Source organism: Nematolebias whitei, chromosome 17 (assembly GCF_014905685.2).
Source record: "Nematolebias whitei isolate Nwh7 chromosome 17, NemWhi1, whole genome shotgun sequence".
NCBI classification, from domain to species: Eukaryota; Metazoa; Chordata; class Actinopteri; order Cyprinodontiformes; family Rivulidae; genus Nematolebias; species Nematolebias whitei.
This window is the reverse complement of record NC_056514.1, coordinates 38,506,729-38,521,377: the sequence shown is the minus strand read 5'-3', so window position 1 is coordinate 38,521,377 and position 14,649 is coordinate 38,506,729. Positions and strand designations below refer to the sequence as shown.

Genomic DNA, 14,649 nt, shown 5'->3' with positions numbered 1-14,649 from the left:
ACACTCGTGTGCTGCTAAAGCTGCAAACATTCTGTACACAGCCAGCGCTGCAACACTTTACACATTTACACCCATTCATACACGAGCGAGAGTTTTTGCACACAAAGATTAAGAAACAAAAACGTATTTCGTGCCCCATTTTTAAAGATTTATGTGGCAGTTTGATGCTTATGCAGAGCGATACCTCCTCTTCATCTGGGAATACTATCAGCGCAGGCATCTGCTGAGGTGGCGGTGACACATTTCCTCCATCCTTCAACCGCCCACATCACTGAAGAGGGCAGAGTTTAGCATCGCTCTTAAGGTGGTAACAGAGCTGCACTAAAGGTTTGCTCAAAACGGCCGACTCTTAGTCCAAAAGAGTGGCTGACTACGTTCTGTTCAAAGGATCTAAGTAGTTCCTTGCAGGTGTTCACACATTTGGTCCTTTAGTGGTGTTCATGGAACAGGCAGGCTGGATAAAACAAACCTGCGGCACTGATCGCTCCACTCCAAATGTTTTTAAAGCCAGAATGACTGACATTCAAAGAGAGGCACACCAAAACTCATTTCTAGGCGTATTAACTGGAGACCATGACCTTGTAGGAGGAACTGAACGCTCAGACAGATTTTCTCCAAAAGATGGAGAGCTGAACTTTGTTAACCTTCTGTTGAGTCTGATGTGTTTTAAAGGCTGAGAATTCTTTGAAGGAATGCATATCACCCACCATGTTAGAGTGTTAAACTAAAATCACGATGAGAAGGAATTAAAGCTGCTGTTAATGGTTTGCTCAGTCTCTGGTGATAATGTGAGATCTTACATAATGTTTTGGCATTTGAAGAATCAACTGTCACTACATTAACTCAATATCTGTAAAACTGACTGAGTTATAGCCATTTGTGTTGTCCATCCATCCATTATTAGCTGAGGTCAGCGGACCAATTGCTCCTCACAGTTCCAGGAACTCGTCTTAAGCGCAGAGGTGACAGGGCCTTCTCTGCAGCAGGACCAAGACTTTGGAACGAGTTACCTCTGCTTGTCAGACAGGCCCCCTCCCTCTCAGTTTTCAAATCCAGTTTAAAAACTCACTACTATTCAGTAGCTTTCAACACCAGAGGATCTGTGTTTTGAACCTGTACGCTCCACACTGGTTTGTCGTCATATTTATTATCTGCATCGTTTGTATGCCTATATTTTTTATTTACTTCATTTTGTATTTTGCTTCGTGTGTTGTCTGTTGTTTCTGTCTATACAGCACTTTGGTTGGCCTTGTTGCTGTTTTAAGTGCTCTATAAATAAAATGGTATGGTATGGTATTATCTTCCGCTTATTCCAAAGTCGGGTCTCAGGGGCAGCAGCTTGAGCAGGGAGGTCCAGACCTCTTTCCACAGCCACCTCTTCCTGCTCTTCTGTAAGGACCCCCAAGGTGTTCCCAGGCCAACCGCGAGATGTGGTCTCTCCAGTGTGTCTTGGGTCTTTCCCGGGGTCTCCTCCCAACCTCCCTAGGGAGGTGCCCAGGGACCATCCTTATCAGATGCCCAAACCACCTCAACTGGCTCCTCTCGATGTGGAGGAGCAGCGGTTCTACTCAGAGTCTCTCCTGATAACTGAACTTCTCACCTCATCTCTAAGGGAGAGTCCAGCTACCCTGCAGAGGAAACTCATTTTAACCTCCTGTATCCATGATCTCATTCTTTCAGTCTCTACCCAGAGTTCATGACCAGAGGTGAGGGTAGGAACTTAGACCGACTAGTAAACAGAGAGCTTTGCCTTATAGCTCAGCTCCCTGTTCACCATAATGGACCGGCACAGAGTCCACAATACTGCAGACACTGCACCAATCCATCTGTCAACCTCACACTCCATTCTTCCCCCCACTCGTGAACAAAACTCTGAGATGAACTCCCCCACTTGAGGCAGAACCTCACCCGCGACCTGAAGAAAACAATCCACCCTTTTCTGACTGAGGACCATGGCCTCAGATTTGGAGGTGCTGGTTCTCATCCCTTGTGTTGGATACGGTCACTTAGCTGTGGCGGTCATTGTGAATTAGGGAAACTCCAAAAGTTATTGAGTTTTAGACGTACATCCAAAAATACTTCCTGAACTGTAACTGGTTAACTTTTCGGCCACCACAGATATGCAACACAAAGTGGCTATAGCTATTTTAGCTAAAACAATTTCTGTATGTTGAGCTAAAACTTGGTGTGGTAGTAGCTGAGAGTCATTAACATCACATGCTCTGAGCATGTTATTTTCAAGTTTGACCAAAGTGGCTACAACTCTGTCTTTGGTCATCCCAGATGATTTCAGTGTAAAATTCTGGCAGTAAAGGCATCGGGTGATATCCTTCAATGAATGCTGGACCTTTAATGATACGCACGTGTCTCTAATCTGACGTCCTTCAGACGGACGTATGAATCCACCTGCGACAAGAGTCTTACTGTGTTTTTCGGGCCCGGCGTGGAGCTGCAGGTACTGCATGTCTTTGCTGTGAAGCTGCATGTTGAGCTTCTGCACGGAGTCGTCCCTCTGCCTCAGAGCCGACTCCAGACCCAGAATCCTCTCCACGTGTTTCTCCACCAGGTTGGTCTGCAATCACACAGATTCCCAGCGTTTAGCTTTGAAATCAAAATCCAAATCAGAACAAGCTTTATTATCATTGCACCAAAAAACCATTGCTCCTTCAGAGCGTGGCCCCTTATCCTTTTTTAGAATACTTTTTAGATGGAAAAGGGGAAAAAAGCCATGAGGATAGGATAGTGGTATTACAAAAAAGATCTCTTCACATCTTGTCCTATCAGGACATGATTTAAAACATCAAAAACCTCTACCAGCAGCACATTTATAAACACATTACACGTGCGTTTGATGGCAAGACAGTGAGATTTGTCAGTGAAGCACTTCCAGATAGACTATAGTCCTGATAAGATGTTGGTGTCTGACGGTACTGCTCTGATAAGCCTTTACAGAAGTTCTTGAGGTGGGGGTGGGGGGTTGCGATAGGCGTAACTTTTCCTTAGTTTACACATATCCCAGGAGAAATTTGATAAGTCAGCCTGCGTCGAGGCCAACCAGGGGAGTCAGATTCAGATAAGCTACAATTGATGGTTATTTCAGGCAGACAGTTTTTTCTCTCGTCAGCCTTGAGTCCTGCTGGTACTTTCAATCCCAAAATAGCCAGATTCGTGGGCATTCCATTGGTTTGAGCTTATTAACTTCCTCCAAGGTCGTCTCCAACATGCCAGCGAGTCCCAGAAGCCTCAGGTGGCCTGCGATTCTCACAAATCACCTCCATCTTACAGTTTAGCTCGTAAATCAGCTGATGTTGAGTACTCGAAGCACGAACCAAACCTTCACACAGACTCTACAGTTTTGCCACGGCCAAAAATGTTGCTGCCATCTTCTTTAATAGCCGATAACAGAAATCTGCCAATGCCAAAACCCAGAAAGGCTGCTATCATGAATCAAATTATATAAGCATCTTCGGTGTCCTCCTGAGACAATACAGAAAGACACGTCAGCTTCCAAACTCCCCATGGATCCATGACGTATCCTGTTGCGTGCGTCTCAGCGGGGCATGAGGGCTCTCCAGGACCCTGTCGCTTTGTTGAAAAGATTTTATCGACTGCGTTGAAAATCCAGCTGACCAGATCCATGACAGTAGTTTTAGTTTTGGAAGATGTGTAAAATAGGAGCTCCAATACACAGACAGAGAGCAAAGTAAGCAGGAGGAGGATGGGAGAGGGAGCGAGGAAAAGACAAGAACTTCAATATTTACTGAAGATATGTAGATGTGGGCGTAGAGAAAAAGGTTTATACAACCTTTTCAAGCTACTTGTTACAGCTGAGAAGGAAGTAGAATATAGTTATTATCTCTGCTCTTGTGAACACATCAAGGGGAGGTAAATTTCACTCATCTGCATTAGTGATATTTGCAGCGAGTGACCGATCGGAGGTCATAAATACAGCTCATCTGAGGCTTCAGCTGCAAAACAACACTTTGTGTTACACTAGAGATGTTACACAACAATTTATTAAAGATGTCAAACCATAACTGCATCAAAAAATTGGTATATTCTGACAAGTCTCTCACACTGACTCATTTAGGAGATGATTAATACGTTGGCTCAGCCTCTAAGAAGGTGTTCTGATTTAAACGAACTTAAAGTGACTGTCTATATGTGAACTCTTGAGATGATTGGTTTTATATGAAACTCTCTCCTTTGGTTTGTGGTTATTTTATGAAATTTAAGGGAAACTCTGAAGAAGAGCAAAAACTTTTAGTGCCTTGAAAATATGGAAGAAAACGTTTCTTTTCTCCCAGTTATTCTTGGATTTCTACATTCCTTTTATAAATTGTTACTTAGCACAAATAAAACTCTAGAATTTGACTTTATAACAAATATAATTTTGTAAAAGTTTAAAGGACAGACACAGAAAATAAACAAGATAACCAAAAACAAAAGGAGTAAAACTAACAACACAAAGATTATCAAAACCAAGAGAGAACAGGTCCTGACAGGTCTCACTGGGCTTGGACTGTTGGGAAACCCGTTAGCGACGCCACATTCCGAGGATAAAATGTGGATTTTTTTTTTTTTTACCAGGATTCACTCAAACACTCAAAGACATGCTTGCATAAACTCTCAGCTAATTTGGAGCTAAAGTTCGATGAGCGTTTGCCTACATATTAACCAAAAACTACACTTCTAGTGCTCAGATTCATGAAGCTACATTAAGAAATGTTCGAGACTCGGTAGAACTTTGAATAAGAGCCAAAAAACATGCCCAGCCAATCAATGAGTGGTGTTTGTACTCGTTACCTACACTTCAGCTTACCGGACTCATTATTCAAAGCTAATGTCGTCCAAGAAAACCTTTATTTTTAAATACTGTTTAGTTTTACCTGCTAAAACTTTCACAACATTCTGTGCATTATCTTGTATAAGTGAGAAGTAGCCACTAAAAAGCCACAGCTTCAGGTGACTTTGGCTCTTTGGCAGGTAGCAGGTCCGGACTTTTCGGCACTTTGGCTTCGTTCTGTAATCTCTTTAAATGGAGGATACTCCGTACGATGAACCTCGCCATCAGCGAGACGGTTTATCACCACAAAGGGCACCTAAAAAGATCAAGCAGCCAATCTGTTCAGTCCGATGTCTCCGCCTGTGTTTGATTTGTTAGCACTTAGAAAATATGAGATATACACAAAGCAGGGTTAATTGTAGTATTTCATAAAGCTCAGATTTGGCATTTATGTTCAGGGAAAACAATACTTAAAATAATTGCTGGAAGCGGTTTTGTTGTCCTCAAATATTTTAGCAAGATTGCAGTCTGGATGAACAAAAGGAGTTTATTTTTGTAGTAAAGGTAGGAAGTTAACAACGTTCTGGTAAAACAGAAAGGTGGAGACACAAACTGCTCTGAAGGAATGATGTAGACCCTCCTGTCCAATTAGTTTCCAGGTTTTGTGTCATGTGACGGCAAGAAAATGTGTTGTATATCAACGAGTAACTGTATTTTCCTTGCAGTGAGAATCTCAAAATCATCATCTTATTTATTTATTTTTTTAAATGCAGCTTATGAGCTATAACTCAGACAAATTAGTGCTTATTTTATATTAAATTAGAGGATTTACTTCTGTAGTAAAGGCTAAATGGGGTGCAAGCAAAAACAAAATTGCATATAACAATTTATCCAATGTTCAGAAGTGGACAATAGAATCATAAACACAAATAAAATAAAAAACAGCATTTTATACAACTTTAAGACAATCTTCAGACACAGATTGTAGATTATAGATTATCTGGGCGGTTCTTATGTATCACCCAACACTGGAGGTGAAGGACAGTAATGGTTTTTGCCTGTGTCTGTGTGTTTATTTGTCTATAGCGTTAGCAAAATATCTCATGAACTAGTTGACATCTTCTAAAGAAACTCTGTAGGTCATAATTAGATCATCTACGACTCCAGAAAATTTGTTACATGAGCGTATTTGATGCCACTGCGTTGGTTTGTGACCAGCAGGACTTCTGTGCTGAAAGTTTCCTGCGGAAGACGAAACGTCCACGCTGACGAGAACTTCTCACATCTACACCAGCAAGACGTCTTCACTTCTCGGGGAATGTGGATTTATACCACAATAAGAGTTCCAGCGTTTTCCTTTGCAGCTCTTCTACACCAGAAGGTGCCAACAGATCCACACCTGAGGACCATTCGCTTGACGAGCTACAAGGATTAAGGCAGTTGATGACTGCAACCCGACACTGATGCATCATCTGCCCATCGGTAGTTGAGTCCTGGCCTTTAGGGCCACCGTACCTTTACCTTGCTCACAGTGTTTTGTGAAAGACTAATCTTGCATCTCCTTGTCATAGCTTGACTCCTGTGATCCTCCTGAGCCTTGGACCTCCCTGATTGCCTCCTTGTGATCTCTCCAGCTGTTCCCTGCTTCCACCACTTGCCCAACGTTTGTGTCAGACCATTTTGAACCTTTTGGATTTAAACCCATGCGACGACTCTGCCTGTTCGTAGGTTCCAGTCCAGATCTACAGGTCCTGCACACTGTTCATTATTATTCACTCCTGTAAATAAACACTGTTAAACTTTCTCCTGGTCCTGAAGTCGTTGTTCTCAGTCTCATGCTATCTGGGTATAGAGTCAAACCTTACACATTAGACCTAAGACATTTGATTGTGCTGGTTGGTGGCGGTCTGTTATAAAGAGACTGACATCTTTTTTTATGATCGGTGTGGGAATGTGCCCCTACGGTTTATTTAAGATTTATTTGACTTTCTTTGAAAGTTTTCCTGGAACAGTAAAAGATGGCTGTTTTTCCTAACAGCCTTGGCTAGCTGCTCCTCAGCGGAGTAGTTGAAAATGAGAGCAGAGTAGTTCAGCCACTTTTATGCGTTAGCGCTTCACAAAGATCCGACCAGTTGCACAAACCCTGCAAGAAAAAAGTTCTGCCAGGGCTCTGTGAACAGAACGGGTTCTTGAGGGTGATGCGACAGAAAGACACAACTTTTGTCCTGCAGTCACATCAGCGAGAAAATGTCTGGCACTTCTGATGACCTATAAATCACCCTTTGTGTACTTCTTAGGTCTTATGACATGTAAACTTGATCAGCAAAGATGGAGCTATACTGTACTTGTGCTTATTTTTCACATTTAGGTTTTTATTATTTATCATTCTTCTCCCTAGATATTTTAAGGTGCTCCTTGCATGTTTGAAATGAATGAATCAATTGAAAAAAACTACATCATAATGTCAGACTTGTTTGTTATATACTCCGAGTGTCAAACTGTAAAAGTTATAAGCTCTGAGACTCGTGTAAAGCTGCTGTGAATTCCAAAATAGAAGCCAAGCCTCTGACCATCTTGTCGAGATCCCTCTGGAGGTTGTTCTTCTCCATGTGAATCTTCTCGTAGGCCTGGATCACATCCTCCAGCTGCTCCTCCCTCTCTTTTCTCTTCTGCAGCTGAAACAGCAGAGAGGGGAAAAAAAAAATCAAACACATAAGAGGCTTGACACATTTTCCCTTTCCTTTCAGTTTTCAAACTTCCCCGCAAAGAGAAAGAACGCCACAAAAACTTCTATTGTGAGAGTCATCAAATGCGTCGCTCAAGTTTTGCAGCCGAGGAAAATTAGGACACCGAAATTCCGAGACCTCAGCATGTGCAAACGCAGCTCTTCCGAAATCTTACAGCTGCATGAAAAACAAGGATTTCTTGATATATCGCTGACTTTTTGTACTGAGACAGAGATCGCCACAGGACGCCACACGGATCGGAGCGCGGCGGCGTGGGGACGCCAAACTGAGTGAAACGAGAACGTCAGAACAGTCGAGGGGAAGAGCTTCTTATTAAAAACCACACGGTCACTTCAGACAACAGAAAGAGAGAGTGGGAGCTGCAGAAAACGAGCGAGATAAACAGTCAGCGTGGAAAACGAGGTTTATCACTGCCGTGTTGTAGGACTGTGTCTATGGTAACATATGGCGGTAAAAAACTGGCACCAGTGCGTGGTCTGCTTTGTGAAAAAGAAGAGCAGGGATGCTCCGGAGCTATATCTGTACTGTGAGAGCACAAAAAAAGCTAATTTATATCTTGTTCTCACAATATTCACACTTTGGTTTGGATGCTATGGTAGGATTTTTTTAATACTTGTTTTTCATGACTTGCTACAAGCACCGTTTCAAACATTTTGTCGCTTCCAGTTCTTTATTTGACACAGTTACTAACGGAAAATCAGCCACTTCACTTAATAACCAAACTTCTACAAGTCAATCCTCAGTTAATCACACCTTCTCTTTTTCTCCATTCTCAGTCAGTGAGGTCAATAAACTGTTAAAAGATCTTGATCCTAAAAAATCTGCAGGTCCAGATGAACTTCCACCTTATTTCTTAAGGCTGGCTGCTCATACCATCACAGTCCCTGTGACCCACATCTTCAATCTCTCCATGAGACAAAACTCCATCCAGACACTTGAAAACAGCCTTTGTTCTTCCTTTGCTGAAGGGAGGTGACCCCACCTCACTGAACAACTATGGACCAATCTCTAAACTCTGCATTTTAGCCAAGGTTTTAGAAAAACTGATAAACTCTCAAATCAAAAATGACCTGGACTCATTTAACATCTTACCTCCACATCGATCTGGTTTCAGGAAACAACACAGCACATCGACTGCTTCACTGAAGGTTCTTAATGACGTTGTTGAAGCACTGGATGCTAAGGATTATTGTGCTGCACTTTTCTTAGACCTGTCTAAAGCTTTTGACACTGTGGATCAGAACATCTTGTGTCATAAACTCTCAGAAATCGGAATCGATTTTTTTTTTTTACAATAATTGGCACTCAAATAATGCTTATATTGAGACCACGTTGATTTGAATTGGACCACAACTGGATAGAATGGGCCTATTTGTTTTGAATTGGAATAAAAGCATTAAACCAGTTTCTGATTTAATTTACTGAAATGTATTCCATTGGACTGATCCATATTTTATGGGATAAAAAATAATTTTAATGCCTTGAACTGAACTGCTCTCACTTTGAACAGTTGGATTATGACAGGAACAAAAAAAAAAAAAAAAACTACTCCTTTCATTTCCTTTAGATTACCTTTCTTCATGAACAAATACAACTGAAATAAAATTATTTTAATGATAGGTTCCTACTGTGATAAAGGTGGGTAATTGTGGAGTTAATAACGAGGAGCGGCTGCAGTTAAAGCATCCATGCCTGTAGGAAAAGGGAATCCCAGTTCTTACCCAAGGCCCGTTCATAGAAGGTATGATTGTTGTGTCAGTGCATGTACTCGGATGATAATAGAAACTATACTCGTTGGACCCGGTCCAACCTTGAACAACAACCACAAGCTGGAGTTTAACCCTTCGTGTCAATCCCTTCACTCTTTTCTGCACGGTGACTCCTGGTTTTGCACAGAGCTGAACTTGTTCGTCCCAGTTTAGGCTCTTTCAGCCATTTTTGCAGACAGTTTGGTCTCACTCCAGACTGGTAACCAGACAGTTTATAGGCTCTTTCACAAACAGCTCAAGCCAGGGGATGCCTTCGGGCCACCTTGGTGCATCTTTGGGCTGCAAAGTGACGTAGTAACAGAGGTGAAATGTGGACATGTGAAAAGGTAAGACAGTGCCACAGTGATGGCATCTGGTCTGTGCGACCGCCTGTCGAAGAACAGATTGATGATGACGCACACAAACTTTGTATTTAGTTTTTAAAATGGTTCACCAGAGAGAGGATCGCTAAACTGAGTTAATTCACCGTGTTTTGAAAGTGATACGAGACGTCTGAGCACATTTAATGTGCACCACGTCAACCCAGCTGAGTTCTGCTCCACTCCTCTTTGTGTTCTGCAATGAATGTTTTGTTTCTGAAACCAGCTCCGTCTGTGATTTTTGAACAGACTGGGCTGTGCGGCCATTTCACAGAACTGTTTTGTGAAAAGGCCTTTTGTTTCATACGACGGAGCTTTAGGGCCACGCTAAGAAAACAAAAATTAAAAGCCATAAAATTATGAGAATAAAGTCATACAAGACTTTTTTTTTTTTTTTTACAGCTCTTGTTCCCCCCCACGAGTCGGATCCAGGACGCGACCTGTCAATCAATCCAGTAGGCGTGTCAGCAAATGACCAGTCCGAAGCTAAATGCTCTTACCTGCAGAGCTGCGCTGCAGCTCATCAGAGTGTACCACCTTACTGTAAGCTGGTTCATAGTCCTGATACTGATAATAATCTGATGCTGATGTGTTAACAGATTATCTCCTTATTTGTAAAACCAAAGTATAACTTAAAATGTTCAACAATCTTCATTTTACCACAGTTAAAATGAGGTAAACCTGCTTTATGTGTCGGAGTTCGGATAATATTATGACTCATTTAGCTTCGGATTGGTCATTTGCTGACACGCCTACTGGACTGATTGACAGGTCGCGTCCTGGATCCGACTCGTGAAAAAAACAAACAAACAGAGAACTGCAAAAAGTCTCGTACGACTTTATTCTCGTAAATTTACAGCTTAATTTTTTTTTTCCTAGCGTGACCCTAAAGCTCCATCGTAGTTTCACAACAGAGGAATGCTCGACCAAGTGCAAACTGCGCAGCAGCATTTATCTTCACATCTCTGGAAAACACTGGAAAACCGAGTTGATTTCTTGTGGTCTACCAGCGGAGGCACAAAGGACGCAGTCGTAGAGAGAGAAACAAGTTCAGGACGGAGCAGCAGCACGGAGGCTCCATTGATTTAATTGGAAAAACACTGAAAACACACACAGAGGTCACTTCACTAAATGAAAGTGGTGTGTGTGTGTGTGTGTGTGTGTGTGTGACTGTCCTGCTCTATTAGTCTTGTTCCAACAGAGCATGCTCAGTGAGCTGTGGCACATTTCATCACTCTGAATGCCAGGTGTCAGACCCCCTCCTCCTAACCTTCAGAACCCCCCCACTAATCATCTCTGCCTCGCTCTGCTACAAACCATTTCCTCGCTCTGTAGCTCTTCTTAGCACAGCTGCTGCTGCCAGTTTTACCACAGCCTTCCTGTGTCGGTCGCGTCTCATTTCCCCGTTCTCTTGTTCACACAGTTGTACCAACGGAGGTTCAGCTGAGCAAAAAAACGTTATCAGCCCATGTCTATAAATAAATAATAATAAATAAAGTGATATGTGTTGCCATCATTGTGTGTTCCCATACAATGGAGAAACTGGTTCTCTGCTTTTAACCCATCACACCTGGGGTGCACCCAGGTGGAGCAGTGGACAGCTATGTAGGCGCCCAGAGAGCAATTAGGGATTGGGTGTCTTGCTCAGAAACACCACAACATCACGGGAATGGCTGGAGATCGAGCCTGAGGCTTTCAGTCCTGGGTTGGCTGCCCTGCCTTTACCCCATCTTGGGTCGCCATGATCCCAATTCAGAAAAAGATGTGATATTGTGTAAAATGTACATAAAAATTTAATTCAATGGTTTACAAATCTCATAAACTTGTACATAAAAATCATATTAAATGCTAAAAAAAATGGTGATTTTAAATTTTATGGCACAAAAGTTGGGATACGTGCAACAAAAGGCTGCATTAGTGAGTCGTACAAAAAAGAAACAGCTGCATTTTGCGACTAATTAGAATAATTGTCAACAGGTCGGTAAGAGGACCGGGAATAAAAGGAGCAGAGAGGCTGGATCTCTCAGAAGTAAAGACGGGCAGAGGTTCACCAGTCTGCATCAAAACCAGAGTCATCCACAGTTAATAACATCAGGTTTTAAGAATCTGCAGAAATTTCTGAGCTCAAAGGCTGAAAGTCAACTTGATCGTGATCTTCAGGCCCTCAGGGGCCACTGCATTAAGACCAGGTCTGGTTCTGTTCTGGGCTCAGGAACACCTCCGCAGATCATTGTTCTGTGTTCCTGTTGACATGTTTTTTTATAACTTGGCATTTTCTTTTAACTGTGTACTTTTTTGTGTTGTATTTGTTGCCTCTTGACCAGGACTCCCTTGAAAAAGAGGTTTTTCATCTCTATGGGTTTTAATCCTGGAAAAGGTAAAAAAAAATTATCTGTAAACATAGTTCATCCACAAATAAGATAAAATAAACTTTATTGTCTAACACAACTGTGGCAGAAATTCTCCTTTGACGCGCTCTACATTCATCATGCACGCACAAGAACCAACACTAGAACAGAATAAGGAAAAATCTAAGCCATCTGTGAACACCATCCAGAACCGCTGGACCAGCGCTCATTTAAACTGGGCCGAGGTGACGTCCAGAACGGTTCTGTGGTCAGACAAGTTCAACTTCAAATGATTTTTGAAAACCACGCGTGTTCTCTGTATTAAAGAGAAGAGGGACCATCCGGCCTGTTGTCAGCTCACAGTTCAAAGGCCTGCCTCGCTGATGGTATGGGGGTGCATTGGGGCCTCTGTCATGCACATCTGGAAAGCCACTATGAATGTGGAAAGGTAGATACCAGTTTTAGAAGAGCATGTTCTCCCAGTTAGCAGACTGCATCAACAATCCATCAACTCGTCTGTCAGGTTTAGTAAAACAAGAGGACGTTTCACAGTGAGAACACGCTTCTGCACCGTCTTCAAGATCTGTTGCTGCCAAAAAAAATTACATATTTGTTTTTAAATAGTCCAATTTCTTAGTTTAAGAACTTTAACAATTGGTTTATGAGATTTGTAAATCCTGGTATTTTGCTTTTTTTTTTTTTTTTATACATTTTCCCATCGACTTTTTGGAATTAGAGGTGTAAAAAAAAAACAGACTGCAATGTTCTCGTTTAGGTTTAGCAACACGTCCAGCAAAGTCTCAGGTCTTGTTCTGGTTTTAATGCATCTTAAAAACCAGAGTCAACTCGCGTCACGCTGCTCCTCGGGCTATTTCTTAAAAATAAACCGCTCGTTGAATTGCTTGGAAAGCAGCCATCTTTAATTAGTTTTGGACGATTATTGGCCCAAATTAGAGTTTCAGTTCGTTTAATTTCCATGAACAAAAGAGGATTTTTAACTTTTGCATGACAAAAGCTAAAGTTTATCCAGTTATTTACGAACATTAAATGGATTTTTCACAGAATCTTAGCTGAGGCGACTGAATATTTACGGTCTAACCCCCCGTTTTGTCCCGTTTTACCTCGTGGGTGAGGACGTTGACCCGCTGGTGCAGGTTGCCGTTTTCTGACTGCAGCAGCGCCGTGTCTTTGCTCTCGAAGGAGCAGTAGGAGTTGGTGTCTTCGCCAAACTCGCTGATCATCGGGAACTGAAGCAACGAGAAAAAACAAGATGGAAAAAGTTTTCTAACGTGAAAAGTGCGACACGCGTCTTTATTTCTGCAACGCTAAACCTTTTTTCTGTTCAAGGTTTTTATGTTACATTTCATTTTTTTTAGTTTGTGATTATTTTACAACTTAAAGCAACATGGGTGAGATCACCCATTTAATTAATTTTATTTGCTTTTCAACCTTTAGAAAATATTTTAACTCAACTCGTTAAATGATCATTTAAAATAACCCGTATTGTTGTGAAAGTGGCTCTGAAATGGTTCGAGTGTTTTTATCACTTTAATAGCAAGTTTGATTATGTAACGAGAAAAGAAAAACTTTTTCTTAAATTGTGCGCTTCAAACACAAATCTTTGTTGTACTCCTCTCTTTGCTGACCGTGTCTGTAGACGCACAAATATGACTCTTCCTTGAAAGAATGCCTGAAAAGCTCCGATGAGCGAGAGCTGATCAGAAAAAATAAAATAAATGTCAAACATAAGAAAAACGTTGACACAGAAAACTTGAAATAGTTTACATGAAGAAGGACAAAGACGTCCTTTTTTAATATTAAAACCACCTTTCAGCCACATTGCAAATACTTGTTTGCAGTATTTTTTTACAAGTTGCATATAAAATAAAATAAAAATAAAAAATATCAGCTTTGTGATAACCTAAAAAATTTTTTTACATTTTGATGTAAAAACGTTGGACGTGTAAGGAGAACCAAAACAAACAAAACAAAAAGTTACAGCTGCTGCCAGAGGCTCATCGCCATCACCATGGTAACCAGACACTTGTGTCTCTCAATCCATGACTGCATCCAGTGGTTCCCAACCCTGGTCCCTGAGGAACACCATCCTGCATGTTCAGTTGTTCCTCTGCTCCAACACACCGTGAATGAAACGGTGACTAACAGGCTTCTGCCGAACTGAAGGAAGTAATTAAACCACTGAACCAGGTGTGCTGGAGCAGAGAAACAACTAAAACATGCAGGATGGTGTTCCTCAAGGACCAGAGTTGGGAACCCCTGAATAGACAGACAGAAACAGACTGAAAATTGAACCTCAAACAGTCGCTGTACAAAAACTACAAGTTGCAGCTTTAAAATTCTTGAACCATGATGGGCAGACGTCTCTGATGAGCCCACACGTGGATTTTTATGCTTCAACAGACTTTTATGTAGAAGATTTGACAAGTTAAAAGCTTAACTTCCTGTTTTGACGATAATATTTTGAGCTAAAAGTTTATTAAAGTTTGGGTGTGCGCTCTGCATTCTGGATGGATTTGTCGGAAAACCTTGAGCCCTATAGCAGTGAGAAACACACCGGGTGAAAGTAAACTAAAATACCTTCTGGTGTATAATTTGTACATGTTAAAAAAACAACTGTGG

General features: G+C 41.6%; 1 protein-coding gene across 1 annotated transcript in view; it reads right to left on the bottom strand.

The window, feature by feature from the left end:
* Window positions 1–14,649, bottom strand: part of tbkbp1 (TBK1 binding protein 1) — a 41,637-nt gene that overhangs the window by 22,476 nt on the left and 4,512 nt on the right. Inside the window, exons 2-4 of the mRNA XM_037691245.1 lie at window positions 13,131–13,256; window positions 7,357–7,461; window positions 2,425–2,572 (exon numbers count right to left, since the gene is read on the bottom strand). Coding sequence (XP_037547173.1) covers window positions 2,425–2,572; window positions 7,357–7,461; window positions 13,131–13,256 — 379 coding nt within the window. The remainder of the gene's footprint in view (window positions 1–2,424; window positions 2,573–7,356; window positions 7,462–13,130; window positions 13,257–14,649) is intronic.